Source organism: Thunnus albacares, chromosome 13, assembly GCF_914725855.1.
Source record: "Thunnus albacares chromosome 13, fThuAlb1.1, whole genome shotgun sequence".
Lineage (NCBI taxonomy): Eukaryota > Metazoa > Chordata > Actinopteri > Scombriformes > Scombridae > Thunnus > Thunnus albacares.
The window spans coordinates 1121340-1135446 of record NC_058118.1 but is presented as its reverse complement, the minus strand read 5'-3'; the positions used below and the strand labels follow the sequence as shown (position 1 = coordinate 1135446).

General features: G+C 43.9%; 2 protein-coding genes across 2 annotated transcripts in view; one reads left to right on the top strand and one right to left on the bottom strand.

Annotated features, from left to right (window-relative positions):
- Positions 1-14107, bottom strand: part of LOC122996085 (protein Aster-B-like) — a 51586-nt gene extending 37479 nt beyond the window's left edge. The window contains exons 1-2 of the mRNA XM_044371624.1: positions 14000-14107; positions 3730-3973 (exon numbers count right to left, since the gene is read on the bottom strand). Of these exons, the coding sequence (XP_044227559.1) occupies positions 3730-3870 (141 nt within the window). The 5' untranslated portion in view covers positions 3871-3973; positions 14000-14107. The remainder of the gene's footprint in view (positions 1-3729; positions 3974-13999) is intronic.
- Positions 5547-9096, top strand: LOC122995756. The gene has a single exon (XM_044371120.1). The coding sequence runs from the start codon at positions 5547-5549 to the stop codon at positions 9015-9017; it is 3471 nt and encodes a 1156-aa protein (XP_044227055.1). The 3' UTR covers positions 9018-9096.

Here is a 14107-nt window from a genome sequence, read left to right as displayed (position 1 = left end):
CTCATACACTGTAACCCCAAGGTGATTAGTGTTTTCTGTTGTGTATGTTACACAGTACATAATAGTGAGCGACCAGTATCCCAAATGATTAATCTCTAATTAATTTGTGTCTGTACCTGCCAAGCTTGTTGGGGGACTGCTTAAATGGTCAGTGGTAGATGATTCCTCCTGTCTTCTGTAAGTCTTGAAATGTTTTATGAATTGTTCTTTATGTGTTGACCACAAGAGCACCATGATGCTGTGCTTATATAATGATGATAATTGAGGACATGTTTTCAAATATAAACTCACATTCTGGATTTTAAGCAATCAAATCAAGCGAACAGCATGGCTTACCTTTGATTAAATGTGTCAGTGTGTAACTAAGCTAGGTTAACAGTGATTAGTCCTCACTATATAACAGGCCAACCCCTAAACAACTTGGTAGCAACATCATAACAGCTACATTTCAGCAGTAACATGACTGGTGAGTAACATGCCAAGATAGACTATAGTGAATATGACAATGACAATGAGATCCATCTGAAGCAAATTTGTTGTTTTGGGTGTAGTAGGTTGGAACTGCTATATATTCAGTTTTTATTTAAATAGCGAGCGTTGTCATGCTGAGTATTTCTTTCCATTAACTTCAGCTTTGCACAGTAGTTTTGTAAGTGTAAGTAATTAGTTCTGTAACATAATAAAATATGTTCTAAATATTAGCCAACCAGTAGTAAGTAAGTGGTGATGAGAGAGATACCATATTCAAACTAATATCACATTTCCTGTTATTCACTACCATGTTGTGGTCACGCCATATTGTTCAGTGCTGCTGTTAAGTGCAAGTGTGTGAGAGAGTGTGACGTGTAAGAATGTTGTAGAAAGGTTTTGTGTATATTATGCAAATGTTGAATGAGTGTTAGCAGGACTGTATGTGTTAATATGTGAGTGATTGTAGGAATTAGAGTAAAGTGAATGTGTATTCTGAGTTATTTTGTTATTTTGGTACATAGTATTATTTTGGATTAAGCCACTTTTTGTTTATGTGGAATATATGTTAAATTATTTTGAATTCATGTGCACTTATTTCCTTTAGGCAGAATGTTTTATATTATTTATCATCAGTCTGGTTACACTATTTGTTATTTAATTTGTGAAATCTTTTGGTATTAATTTAACATGCGTTTCAATCAAAGAGCATAGATATAACGTGACTGGGAAGTGTATGCAATTGTATACAGAAATAAACAAGCTCTGGCCTGAGCAAGACACTAACTTTGGTCCTCTCTTTATCAATCCACAGATAAACTGTTTATATATTGGCTACACAGTGCTTTCTAGCACTGAGTGACAGAAATCATTCAAATATCAAAATGTTCAGCTCTTTAAGGACATTTATGCTAATTTTTATTTTTCATATTTCTAGCATATTCCAGTGATTTTTTATAGTCTTTTTAAATATTAAAATTTATAATGGAAAGTCTATGGGAGAAATGTTTGAAAGCTAATATCTCAAAAACTAAAAGAGCAAAACTGTTCATATTTGAAGTATAGGTATCCCATGTGGAAATGCTTAACATATTAAAACATGGAACCAATAGTGTCACCATGTGGTTAGGTATTATGTGTTTTACATTTTCGCTAATAACTCATGAACAGTAAGGTCTATAAAAACAATATTTGGACAGGAAGTTCCTTGGGTGATGCTGATTAGACTCATATAGGCTACGTCCATTTATGCCTAAAAGGTTTTCCACCGTTTTGGATTTTTTAAGAAACACATTTTTTTCACATATTTCATCTAATCTTCACCAAACCTAATTCATACCATATTCTGAGGACACTGAACAAAACTTATTAATTCACTTTTGGATATCACTCACAGTTTGTCTGTAATTGGTTACCAAACTTTTGAAGGCGTGGCCTAATGCACTTAATAGGCAGTAACTCCTCAATACTGAATTGGATTGCAACTAAATTTGGGGATGTTGTACACAAGGTGACATTGCACAAGTGTGTAACATTTCATAAATTTCTACCATAAGGGCGTTAAAGTAATTTTATAACATGATATTTCTACAATTCTGTTGTCTTTAATAAAATGAAACTTGGTACACAAGTTCTCCATGAGAATCTGCATGATATACTGAATCATGGCACCAATAACCGCACCTTGTGGTCATTGATAAATCACCACCATACTACTTATTAATTGCCATATCTCTTAAATTTAATATGCCATGGTAATCAAACTCTGCAAAATTGTATGGATTGGGATGCTGAAGAAGTCTGTAGTATTTCCATAGCATTCATACACATTTTCCACAGAAAATGCATTTCTAGTTCAAATGTATTTTACACTGTGGATCCTGGTTAACCTTAACCAGCCTTGTGGTTGTATATTTTAAAAACCAACAGGAAGACAATACAGGAAGAGCTACAACTGAATCCTCAGTGTAAAAAGCCAGATCATCAATATATAGGTTGCAATTTTTCCCATCAATCCACATTCACTATTTAAACATAAAGAACTTCTTTAAATTACTTTAGTCAGGCACTTGCATTATCAGCTCATTTAGTCATGATTATCTTACCAGTAATAGTGGAGGGTCTATATTGTGGTAGTTTTTTCAAGACAAACAAACTAGTTGCATGTTTCCATTTTAAATTACTGTCCTAAGGTATTTGCAACATAATCTGGGAGTCTTAGTGATATTGTGTTAGTGTTCTCTTCCAGTTACGAAACAGTCTAATTACACAATGCCATAGATATATACATGTAAATACCGGATTGGGTGCTGCTAGTTATTGTATTGATACGTCAACAGTGTATTGGTCCTTCTGAATGTATATAAGTATATTGTGGGAAGAAGTCTGCTCTTACAGCTGTCACAACTCACTGAATTGTCAATCACTTTTTCAGCAGACATTTATGCGTAATACAGAATACTTCAAGATTGATGGTTTTCATACCAAAATGCTTTTCTTAAATGTAAAGTAAGAAAGCTGAAATTACTACTGTAAATCAAAGTTGAGCCTTCCTTAATTATTTTGTGAGTATATTCTATTTTCTTATTGTGTTGTAATATGGCTCCTATGACGATTTTTGAAATACATAAAATAGACAATAGTTTTTTTTTCTTCTTTTTATATTTGACATGCTTCACAATCCTGTTTTTTGATATTCATATTTTCACACACACTATTGACATTTCTCACACTACAAAAATGATGTTTAAAGTCTAATATGAAATATGAGTTTTGGGCTGCATGTTTGTGTATAAGAGAGATGTAAAAAATATTGTTTATTTTTTGAGTGTTTGAGGGAGATCATCAGGTAGGTGGACTCTGGTTGGCTCATATGTATGCATGTGGCTGTATCCAGGTTTGCTACAAGTTACAGGTTCACTTCACTCACTAATTACAAACAGGAAAGTCAGTATATTAATAACAGCACAATAGTCTGACATTCTCTAGTGAGTAAAGATTACAGATCCCCACTGCAATATGATGGTGGCTGAGGCACGTCCTACAGACAAGATGCTGTATCTATGTGTGTATATCTATGACACAATGCTAGCTGCTGACTGCCTCAAACATATTGTATGCTAACAGAGCTAATGATGTACTTGGAACACTGCCTGACCATTTTTACAGGGACAAGTAAAGTGACTGACCTCTACTTAGTGTATTTGTGCCATCAAATAAGAGCACATAAGTGTTTAGCTGTCACCTCGTCTGTCTGCTCACCTTGGAGTTCTTCCCACTGCTGCGGCTGCTGGTGGGATGGACAGACTGGGAGTAGGTGCGTTGGTGCTGGGAGGTCTGTTGCTGTTCGGGGGTGGTGGGGGAGCGGTCTGAGGCCTGGTCTGATGAACCCTTTTCCACCATGGTGCTATCGACCTCGGGGCTCAGCTGGGGCGTGGACGAGCGGGAGCGCTTTCGCAGGACAGGTGAGCAAGCAGGGGTGCTCTGGTTAGAGTTAGTGGCAGTACTGAAAATAAGAGAAAGAGCTTGAAGCTTGTGTTTTTTTTTTTTTGTTGAATTCACTCAGCAAGGGTCACAGCTGCTCCAAGGGTTTTGGACTGATATTCAAATATTGATGCTGGCAAAAGAAAAAATTACATATATTACCCTTGTATGTCCAAAGCTTAAAGCTGCATCAATTGCTGTGGGTTCGTGACTATGAGCAACACCTTTCACATTTCGCACAGTCATGTGGTTCATTGTTGATATAATATTATGATGATTAGTGCAGCTTTAATACGACACATGGAAAACTTCTGAAACTTGGAACACTACAACTCTTAACAATAACTTGCTGACTCATACTTGTGTGGTATCTGATCAATAAACCGTAACAAATTAGAACAAATTCAGGTTAATGGCAAATTGCTTACTATAACTGTACAATCAGCTTATTGCAAGTATACTAATCAAATCAGAGATGGACAATTGTAATGTAGTAAAATTATATTGACTAACACATCAATCTGAAACAGCAGCTGGCTCTAATATAGCAACAACAAGGTGAATTGCCACTCCATGATCCCAGAAAATTGATATTGTCCTATTTAAGATACAAATTAAATAACAAATACATACAATCAAACTATACTAATGTAAGTATATGTCTCAAGACTCTGGACATAAGTATAAATGGGACCTCATGAGTAGTAACGCAAACACTATCATCTGTAAAAGACGTCATCACATATTGCATTGTGTGCGTATGGATTGCCTTTGCAAGCAGAGGACAAAGAGGAACACTATCACAGTACTGCAGTTCTCTATCACTTACCCTTATATAATACTCAATATGAAGACTATAAATAGTAGAATCATTTATCCGGGTAGTGAGATCAAATGTGCCTCAACCCCTGTGCCTAGAGCTTCTCATTCTACCATCAGGAGCTCCAGACCATCCCATCGCTTCTCTGTCTCAGTCAAGGTGCCTAACCCAGAGAACTGGTGAGTCTGACACATACACAGTGAGTCTGGATGCCATCTCCCCCTGCATTGCAGCCCTCATTCAAAGGTCAAATTATAGGAGCAACCTACTGTATAGAGGTCAATCTAGCCTTCCTGCCAGTAACAATATTATTACATCAGTCAGTGCATTTGTTCTCAACAGCTGATTTACTTCCACTGTAAAAAAGCACATGATGTGATGCCAGTATTGACAAACGACGCTGACTGTCTGTTTTTACTTCACAGAGAACATTGATTGACTCAATACATCTCTCCTGTAACTATAACACCACAGATGTGCAATTTTCGATTACACAACACTATAAACTTGTAGAATACGAAACCTCATATCAGACTTAATCACTTACTTTAAATCCTCATGCTTCCCCTGTGGGCAAGTTGAATAAATATGCAACAATAAATGAAGTTTATAGACTTATAAACAAAGTTCGGGAACCAAAGACCACGCCTTGTACGCAACTCATTTCCGCACCACAGGGTATTTAAACACACCATATCCGCTCCTCTTCCCTTCGTCTCAGCTTGCAAGCACCCTGTGACACACCAGCATAAACTAAAAACTTCTTACTCACATCATGGACCTCGAACTGCTCCTCAACGCTTCGGACGAGGACTCGTTCGAAGTCCCGGAGTCCCCCGGCGTCCGATCTTTCCGGCAGCCTCGCCTGCGCTCCTCGGTTTCCCTCATCCCGGCCTCTCGGCCCTCATCCTCCGTCGACGACGGTATCGTCGAGCCCTCGATCCCCAGCGGCTCCAGGGGAAGGTCCCGTACTCGGCGTCCGAAGGAAGCTACTTATTCCCGACGCTCACTCCAGCCTCGCTCGAGATCCCGGAGCCCGCCCAAGAGGAGCAGCCACCGCGCGCAGCGCTCTCCTCGCCTCCGGTGTACGGACCGCTCCTCGGCCCCAAACATGTCCGAGTGGACCGTCGCTCGCTTAAAGCATTTCCTCAGCCAAAATAACATTCCTTTCCATCGCACCGACAACAAGGCAAGACTGTTTCAATTATACACAAACTCCCTGAAGGACAGCACTCTCTCCCGTCCATCTTCCCACGATCTTCCGGGTTCCCGACGTCGCGCGCGCGACGACGTCCATGACGTCACGGCACGTCGCTCCGCCACACGCACACCTTCCTCCTCAGCAACCTCAGCCTCCCTAGTGCAGTCCGCTTCTAACCCCATGCAGGCGCTCTCTGCTCCACAGCCATTTCCTCCTCCCACTTTCTCTTCAGCTGCACTTACATCCCACGCATATACATTCCATCAACCCAGCATCCCTTCCTCCCCTTCGGCTCCTATCTCTGCTGCTCCTTCCCTCCCGGCCATCCCAGCTGCTCCTCCACCCGCACCAACCACGGCAGCCGCTCAGACAGCACAAACAACAGCGGGCCCCAGCAGCTCCACGAGTTACACCCAACCTGTTCCTCCTCTTCCTTCTTTTCACCCTCCCTGTCTCCTCCCCTACCCCCCGGCTCCCCACGACCCGCACTCTAGCATTACCTGTACCACAGCACCTGCACCTCCTTATCCTACGGCCTTACACACGGCCAGCCTCGGCCTTTTCCTGGCTCCCACACCTCCATCCAGCAGCTACACCCTGGCCACCGCCCAGCCACCAGTGCGCCCCCTAGCATCCGCCCGGCCCTCCCCCGTGTCTCCCACCCTCAGGCAGCAGATCCTAACCGGTAATTACATTGATCTCGCTCAACTCATTCACCCTACATCAATCAATCCTCACATCCCCAGGGAACTGCTCACCTTATTCGGCCCCTCGGAACTTAAACAGCCACTTCCTGCTCGCTCCAAGGACCTCACAGTCGCCGAGTTCGCTTTTGCATTCTCATTGTATAGAGACATAATTTGTTCAGCCTCCCCCGACCGCAGGTCCGAGCTCGATGATTACTTGTCATTAATTCTCGACCTGGCCTTGCGTTTCGGCGGCAACGGTTCCTATACCTACCATATCCTCTTCGCCTCCCAAGCCGCCGGTCGCCTCCAACAGTTCAACCAGGGCACGTACTGGGGAACATTGGACCATGAGCTATACTGCCAAGTTTTCGCAGCTTGCGCTTCTCTGCACTGCGAAACGTGCGGCGCCCCTTCCCATCCCGCCGCAGCATGCACCCTCTCCGCCCCCCTGCCCCGCGCCTCGGTAACAGACAAGCAAAGCCCAGCCACGCCACACTACTTGCCATCGGTGGCTCCCCCACCATCCATCACCCCCAAACCTGCCTTAGATCACCCGTCCATCCTCGGCCCCCTCCCCAAAGGCACGGACAGGAGAGGGAGACCTGTCCTCTACCAGGGAGGACGGATGATCTGCAATAACTTCAACGACCTCAGTTGCAGCTCCTCCAGCTGCAAATTCCTCCACACTTGTTCATTCTGCGGGGGAGCCCACGCCAGAGCCACATGCCCACACAACCCGACAAAGCAACAGCTGTGTAAGCATCTCAATACCCCCGTTAACATCAACGCCCTAGCCACCGCCCTACAAAACCATCCAGACACCCAGTTCGTCAACTTCCTCATTCAGGGCTTCACTTACGGTTTCCATCCGGGTCTGCAGGCCATACCTGAGTCCACTCACATATGCAACAACTTGCAATCAGCCCTGTCTGAACCCACCACAGTTGACAGACTACTGCAAAAAGAAGTTGATGACGCCTTCATGATTGGCCCTTTCTCCAGCCCCCCTTTCCCGTCTTTCAGAGTCAGCCCAATCGGAGTGGCAACCAGGAAGTACTCTGGGAAAAAGAGGCTCATCATCGACCTCTCGTCCCCCCACGGTTCCACTGTTCCAAGCATTAACAGCCTGATTCCCAGCCCGGACTTTTCCATGCAATACGCCACCATAGACCACGCCATTTCCCTCATCCGACTCGCGGGCCAGGGAGCATGGTTGTCCAAGGCGGACATCACAAGCGCCTTCAAAGTCCTCCCCATCCACCCCGACTACTGGCACCTCTTCGGGGTCTCCTGGAAGGGCGCATACTATTTTGCCGTGCGTCTAACCTTCGGCTGCAAGAGCAGCCCAAAAATTTTCGACTCATTGTCCGAAGCCCTCTGCTGGATTCTTTCCAACAATTATAAACTCCCATACGTCATCCACCTACTTGACGACTTCCTCACGGTCACGCCACCGTCTTCGCCCCCATCATACGGTCTCACCACAATGATTTCCGCATTCACTGATCTTGGCGTTCCCCTGTCTCCAGAGAAAACAGAAGGCCCAAGCACATCCTTGGAATTCCTCGGCATCACCCTCAACTCCATTACACTCCAAGCATCTCTGCCTACTGAGAAACTCCACCGCATTTCTCTACTCATTCAAAACTTTCTCATGGCCAACACATGCACCAAACGTCAATTACTCTCTCTGCTGGGCCATTTCAACTACGCCACCCGCATCATCCCTCAGGGCCGATCTTTCTTGTCACACCTTCTCTCCATAGCCACCGCCGTCCCATCCATCCACGACCACGTCACGCTAGACAGCGCGTGCAAGATGGAACTAAAAATGTGGCACCAGTTCCTCTCTTCCTGGAACGGCATCTCCTTCTTTTACGACGTCCACGTCACAGACGCCAATGACATCCAGCTGTACACCGACGCCGCCCCTTCAGTCGGCTTCGGTGGTTACTACGGCGGCAGATGGTTCTCCGCCGAATGGCCACCCGACTTCTCTTCCCTGGCCCCTTCCTCCACCATTGCGGAAATGTACCCGATTGTCATCGCTGCCATTCTTTGGGGGCATGAATGGTCCAAAAAGACCATCGCCATCCACTCTGACAACAGCGCCGTCGTCGACATCCTCAACAAAGGCCGGTCACACAATCTGGACATCATGCAGTTCGTGCGCAAGCTCACATTGGTTTCAGCCCAGCACCAGTTCATCATCCGTGCACTCCACATTCCAGGCCATAAAAACGCAATCGCCGATTCACTCTCCCGTTTCATGTTTCAGAAATTCAGACTACTAGCTCCAGCCTCCAACCCTCTTCCAACTCCAGTCCCACCGTTTTCAGCCACAATCTACAACTGAACCCGCAACTGGAACAACTGGTCACCAATTCACGGGACAACATCATCAACAGCGTCACCCCTTGAACACTATCTCCATACTTCACCGGTTGGAATTCCTTTAAAACCTTTCACGTCTACCACGGACTCCCATTCCCTTCACCGGACATTCTTACCCTCTCCTGCTTCATCACATTATCCCACACTCAACTCAAGATCAAGTCTTCCACCATACAGACCTACCTCAGCGGAATCAATTTCCCGGATTCCCGGAGCACCATGCCCAGCCTCGTCCCACTCTCATACCCACATCCATCACGACCCGGATAACGTTAAGAAATCCCATTCTCGCTTCTCTGGTTGAAGTCTCTTTGGGGGCCTCGTACAGATGCCAGATCATCGAGACAGCACCCCCACCCTGAGTCTCAACCCCTGTTCCCACTTACCTCCCCGACGTCAACGCATCTCCTCCTTTCATCTATCACTCTCCTATCCACTCCCTCCTTCCCCTCTTTCCCGCCTGCTCTTCTTTCTCCCCATCCCTCGACCCTCATCCCATTCGACCCCTACCCCCTCATCCCGCATCCCACGACCTCGACCCTCACCCCCGCATCCTCACACCCCCGACCCTCTCCCTTCCCCCATCCAACCTTCCCTCTCCAACCATCCCTCTAACTATCCTTCCTCCTTTTCACCCTGCCTTCCATCACACTCCCAATAAACCATTAAATCCATATTCTAGAAGGAGTGGTCTTGGTTAGTGAAATGAAGTTTATAGACTTATAAACAAAGTTCGGGAACCAAAGACCACGCCTTGTACGCAACTCATTTCCGCACCACAGGGTATTTAAACACACCATATCCGCTCCTCTTCCCTTCGTCTCAGCTTGCAAGTCCCTCCCACCCGACCCCTCCGCTAACTTTCCTCTCTTCTCTGCTCAAACACAGGAACAGGGGGCCTCGTACAGATGCCAGATCATCGAGACAGCACCCCCACCCTGAGTCTCAACCCCTGTTCCCACTTACCTCCCCGACGTCAACGCATCTCCTCCTTTCATCTATCACTCTCCTATCCACTCCCTCCTTCCCCTCTTTCCCGCCTGCTCTTCTTTCTCCCCATCCCTCGACCCTCATCCCATTCGACCCCTACCCCCTCATCCCGCATCCCACGACCTCGACCCTCACCCCCGCATCCTCACACCCCCGACCCTCTCCCTTCCCCCATCCAACCTTCCCTCTCCAACCATCCCTCTAACTATCCTTCCTCCTTTTCACCCTGCCTTCCATCACACTCCCAATAAACCATTAAATCCATATTCTAGAAGGAGTGGTCTTGGTTAGTGAATTGATATATTTGCTAATTCATCTGAATGTAAAATCTGTCAGTGCAGCTATCACAGCCAGAACATGCCAGCGAGACATCACAATCTCTCCTGTCTGCAGATGCAAACACAGTGATCATGCAGCATGGTGCAGTGAAAATGAATTGATCTGTGTCTCACTAACTCAATGCTAAATCATCTGATGCAGCAGACATGGTGGGATTTAAATTGATGCAAGGTGACACATCCTCCCTCAGTAAAACACAAACACTGCAAGCACGGAGCGACAGCAACACAGAGATGAGGGACAAGGCATTATTAGGAGACACTAACCAACCTGGCAGCCATAGAAGACCTCAGCCCACAGCATCAGACTCTACCTGCTTCATTCATCCACTCATTCAGACAGCAACAGCAGGAGAAGAGGAGGAGACAAGGAAGCAGAGAGAAGAGAGGAGGAGGAGGAGGATGGGGCTGCCTCTGAGAGTCCTTGCCAAAGAGTCCGTGCATGGGGGTTGGTCATAAACAGACAGCTACACTGCCCCCTCAAGAAATGCAGTTCAGTGGTTTAAAGAGGCTAGTGCTTTATGCTTCTTTTCTGTCTCCCTCCCTCCTTTATTGTTTCCCTCTCTTTTTCTTCCTGCAGGATGATTCACAAGCTCCTCCTGCAATGCCCCTCTTTCTTTCTGTCCACCCTCTGTCATCCTCCCCCCCGAATGCCGTGATTGGATGCCAAAGGAGAGTGCTGGTGACTGGGCTTCAGCATCATATGCACAGGGCCACTCCCTCTCCTCACTAATTCATGAGCTTTATGAATGAAAGCTGCTGACGTGGGTTAACCCTCACTCTCACACCATGCTGCCTGCCCCTCCCCATTAAACAGACCGCACAAATGCTCACACACACACACACACACACACACAGACACCCACACGAAATACTGGTATTTCTTTTTGGTTTATAAATCTGTGGTCCAACCTTTTGAAATGATAAGCACGCTATATTTTTCACAATTTATGCCTCTTCACTCCTTTCAAAGAGTCCACAGAGTGCAGAAACACATGGAAAATGAAAAGCTGTTAACTTGACAAGGTGTGAAATGTGACAGCCAGAGGTCAGCAGCTTTGTCATATAAACATTGGTTTAAAGAATCTGTCTTTTCTAAAACTGGAATCAAACTTTTTATTCCTCTAAAATATGCCAATGCTATCTTTAAAATATATGTTGTGATAAAGTCAATGTCTTAATTTTTCAGTTTTCACATGTTAGCTTGTAGTGGCAGTCAAAGTTACTTACAGTCAATTAGTCTCTTTGATGTTCCTACAGTAATATTGGGGCTGTTATTCTTGATTGATAGTTAAAGATGTAAATGTTTGCAAATTAAATAATACACAGTCTCTGTATGGTTTACATACAAAGTCAGCAGACTGCATGGTGATGCATTTGCATTGTCTGTAGAGAGTGAGAGAAGACACAAACCTGTGACTTCAACTGACTTCTACCAGCTCGCTGTCAGGATCAGAGCTGCTGCCAACGAGTTAATATGATGGCTTTGAATAAACACCAAGTATTTATTCTAACTCACAGTACTGCTTCATTGCCAAGTGGACAATACTTATGACACATTGGTTTAAAATACTTAAATACCATTTAAAATGACGGATCAGATTTTTAAAAAAATCACAACAAATAAAGTGACTGTAGAGATTAAAACAAATCCAATGAGGTTATAGTCAGTAGGAAAATATTATTTGATAGCTGTAGCATGATAATTACTTCTGTCTTCTCTATTTTTGTTGCTTGTATAATTGCTACCTTACACAGCTAATACTGACTGCCCACTAACTGGTGGACAGAAACATGTATTTATTCAGTTTGTTCAGTATTATCCTTTATAGACACCATTCTGCTCTAGCTTGATACTGTGGCTTGAATCAGATCTGTATGGAATATGAGAGATCATGTAATGGAGTAGTATCCTCTTCCTTATAAACACTGAGACTGAACATTTTCTATATTGTTCTTCCTCCTGTACAGTCCTCCATCCCTTGCATACAGCCGATCCCATTCTGTCAAGTAACCCAGATTCCTAATCTCCCCCGGGACAGATCCCTATGATATGGTCTGAGACAGAAGCAGCCAATTGTGATGCACTGTACAGCCCATTGAGCCATTCAGCAGCCAATCACAGAGCGCTTCACTGCTGAGTTGTTTGAGATGCGGCCAGTGGAGGGTGCAGTCAGAGAAAATGATGAAAATGTAAGGTAATTTTGGTGGATGCAGGCAGAAGCTATAAATATCTCTCTCAGTGGTACAATAGATAGGAGGAACCAAAGAACTGATGTATGTAATGTATACCAGAAAGGATAGTAGTGACCATAAATCATTATATAGTCATAAGTCATTACTTGTGTGTTGAATTTGAAACACATATAATACACTCATGTTAAGGAAACCAAAAATCCATATCAACCAAAACAAGATGTGATAATGAACTGTATCAAATATATAACCTTAACAAATAAAATATGCTGTACTGACCTTTCAGTAAATCCACACTCTCCAAATGATCAAGCCAAACCCTGAAATTTCCACTAAGGCTTTTAATAACAAATGTGCAACCTCCTTAAATTGGAATAACTTAATTAACTATAATAATAAAATAGTAGAAAATAGAAATAATTTAAACATGAGTAAAAGTTATGAATTATCCAATATTTTCCTCAATATACTGTAAATGTTTTGATTAATGGAAGGAGCAAGAGAGACACGTACATGTCAGTGCTGTCAGCAGCAATAGTATGGATGCTGCAGTTGCTGCAGTGATTGATTGTAAAGATATTTACATTTTTAAAAAGCTTGGGACATTTCATTGCCCATATGGCATGAGAGAAACTGTACACCTTACTAACTTTGAGTTGTTAGATAGCTCTGTTTGGTCCACTGTGAAGAGACAGTCCCAGAAAGTCCCATAGAAAAGGTCACTGCAGCGTCTGAGTGCTGCTTCAATGGAGCACTACTTCACTGTCTTGGAGACATGGTTATAATTTGCTCCTACATTTTTATTTGTTATGTCGTGTTCATCAACAAGATTTTCCATCTGCAGATAGAGATTTATTTGGGTACACCTTAGTTGAAATGGAATTCTCTTCTCCACTGCAGACACAATTCTGATTTATGTTGATAAGACAGATTTGTCTTTCACGTCACCGTAGGGTGATTTTAAAAGACAGGTTTAAACCCTGCAGTATTTTATCTTTGTGAAAAGTGAGCCACACCATTTGGGCCATATATTTTAATTTCTTATCATGTCCATTTGTTTAACCTGTATAAATTCTTTATCTATAGCATTGCTAGCACATACTATCCACATTCAGCATCATGTCTTGTTACAGTCAAATCAAAATTCTCTGATTAAATCAAGACAGACATTTAAATCTGTCACCATGACTGACAGATTGACAGCTTGCCCACCCTATCAGATTCAAGAAACCTCAGTCACATAAGTGGAAGTTTTCATGAATCTGATATGAAGCTGTCAATCTGAGTGGGCCTGTGTACATCAAGGCCCGCCTCTGAGCAGTACACACTTCTCCACAGACGCCATTTTTGTTTACTACTGTAGTCAAAGAAACACTCTGATTAGTTCTATATCACCCCTTTAAGGACTGAGGTTTGTTACCTCCACTGGTATGTAACAGTGCACGTTGAGTATGTTCACCAGGGTCAGCAGGGCCAGGCATTGCAATTTGTGTTCATGTACTTCCGTGGACCATGTTTAGGGCCTAAG

Bases quoted from the DNA above. Each gene is read 5' to 3' on its own strand.
- LOC122995756 (XM_044371120.1), top strand. From the start codon at position 5,547: ATGGACCTCGAACTGCTCCTCAACGCTTCGGACGAGGACTCGTTCGAA.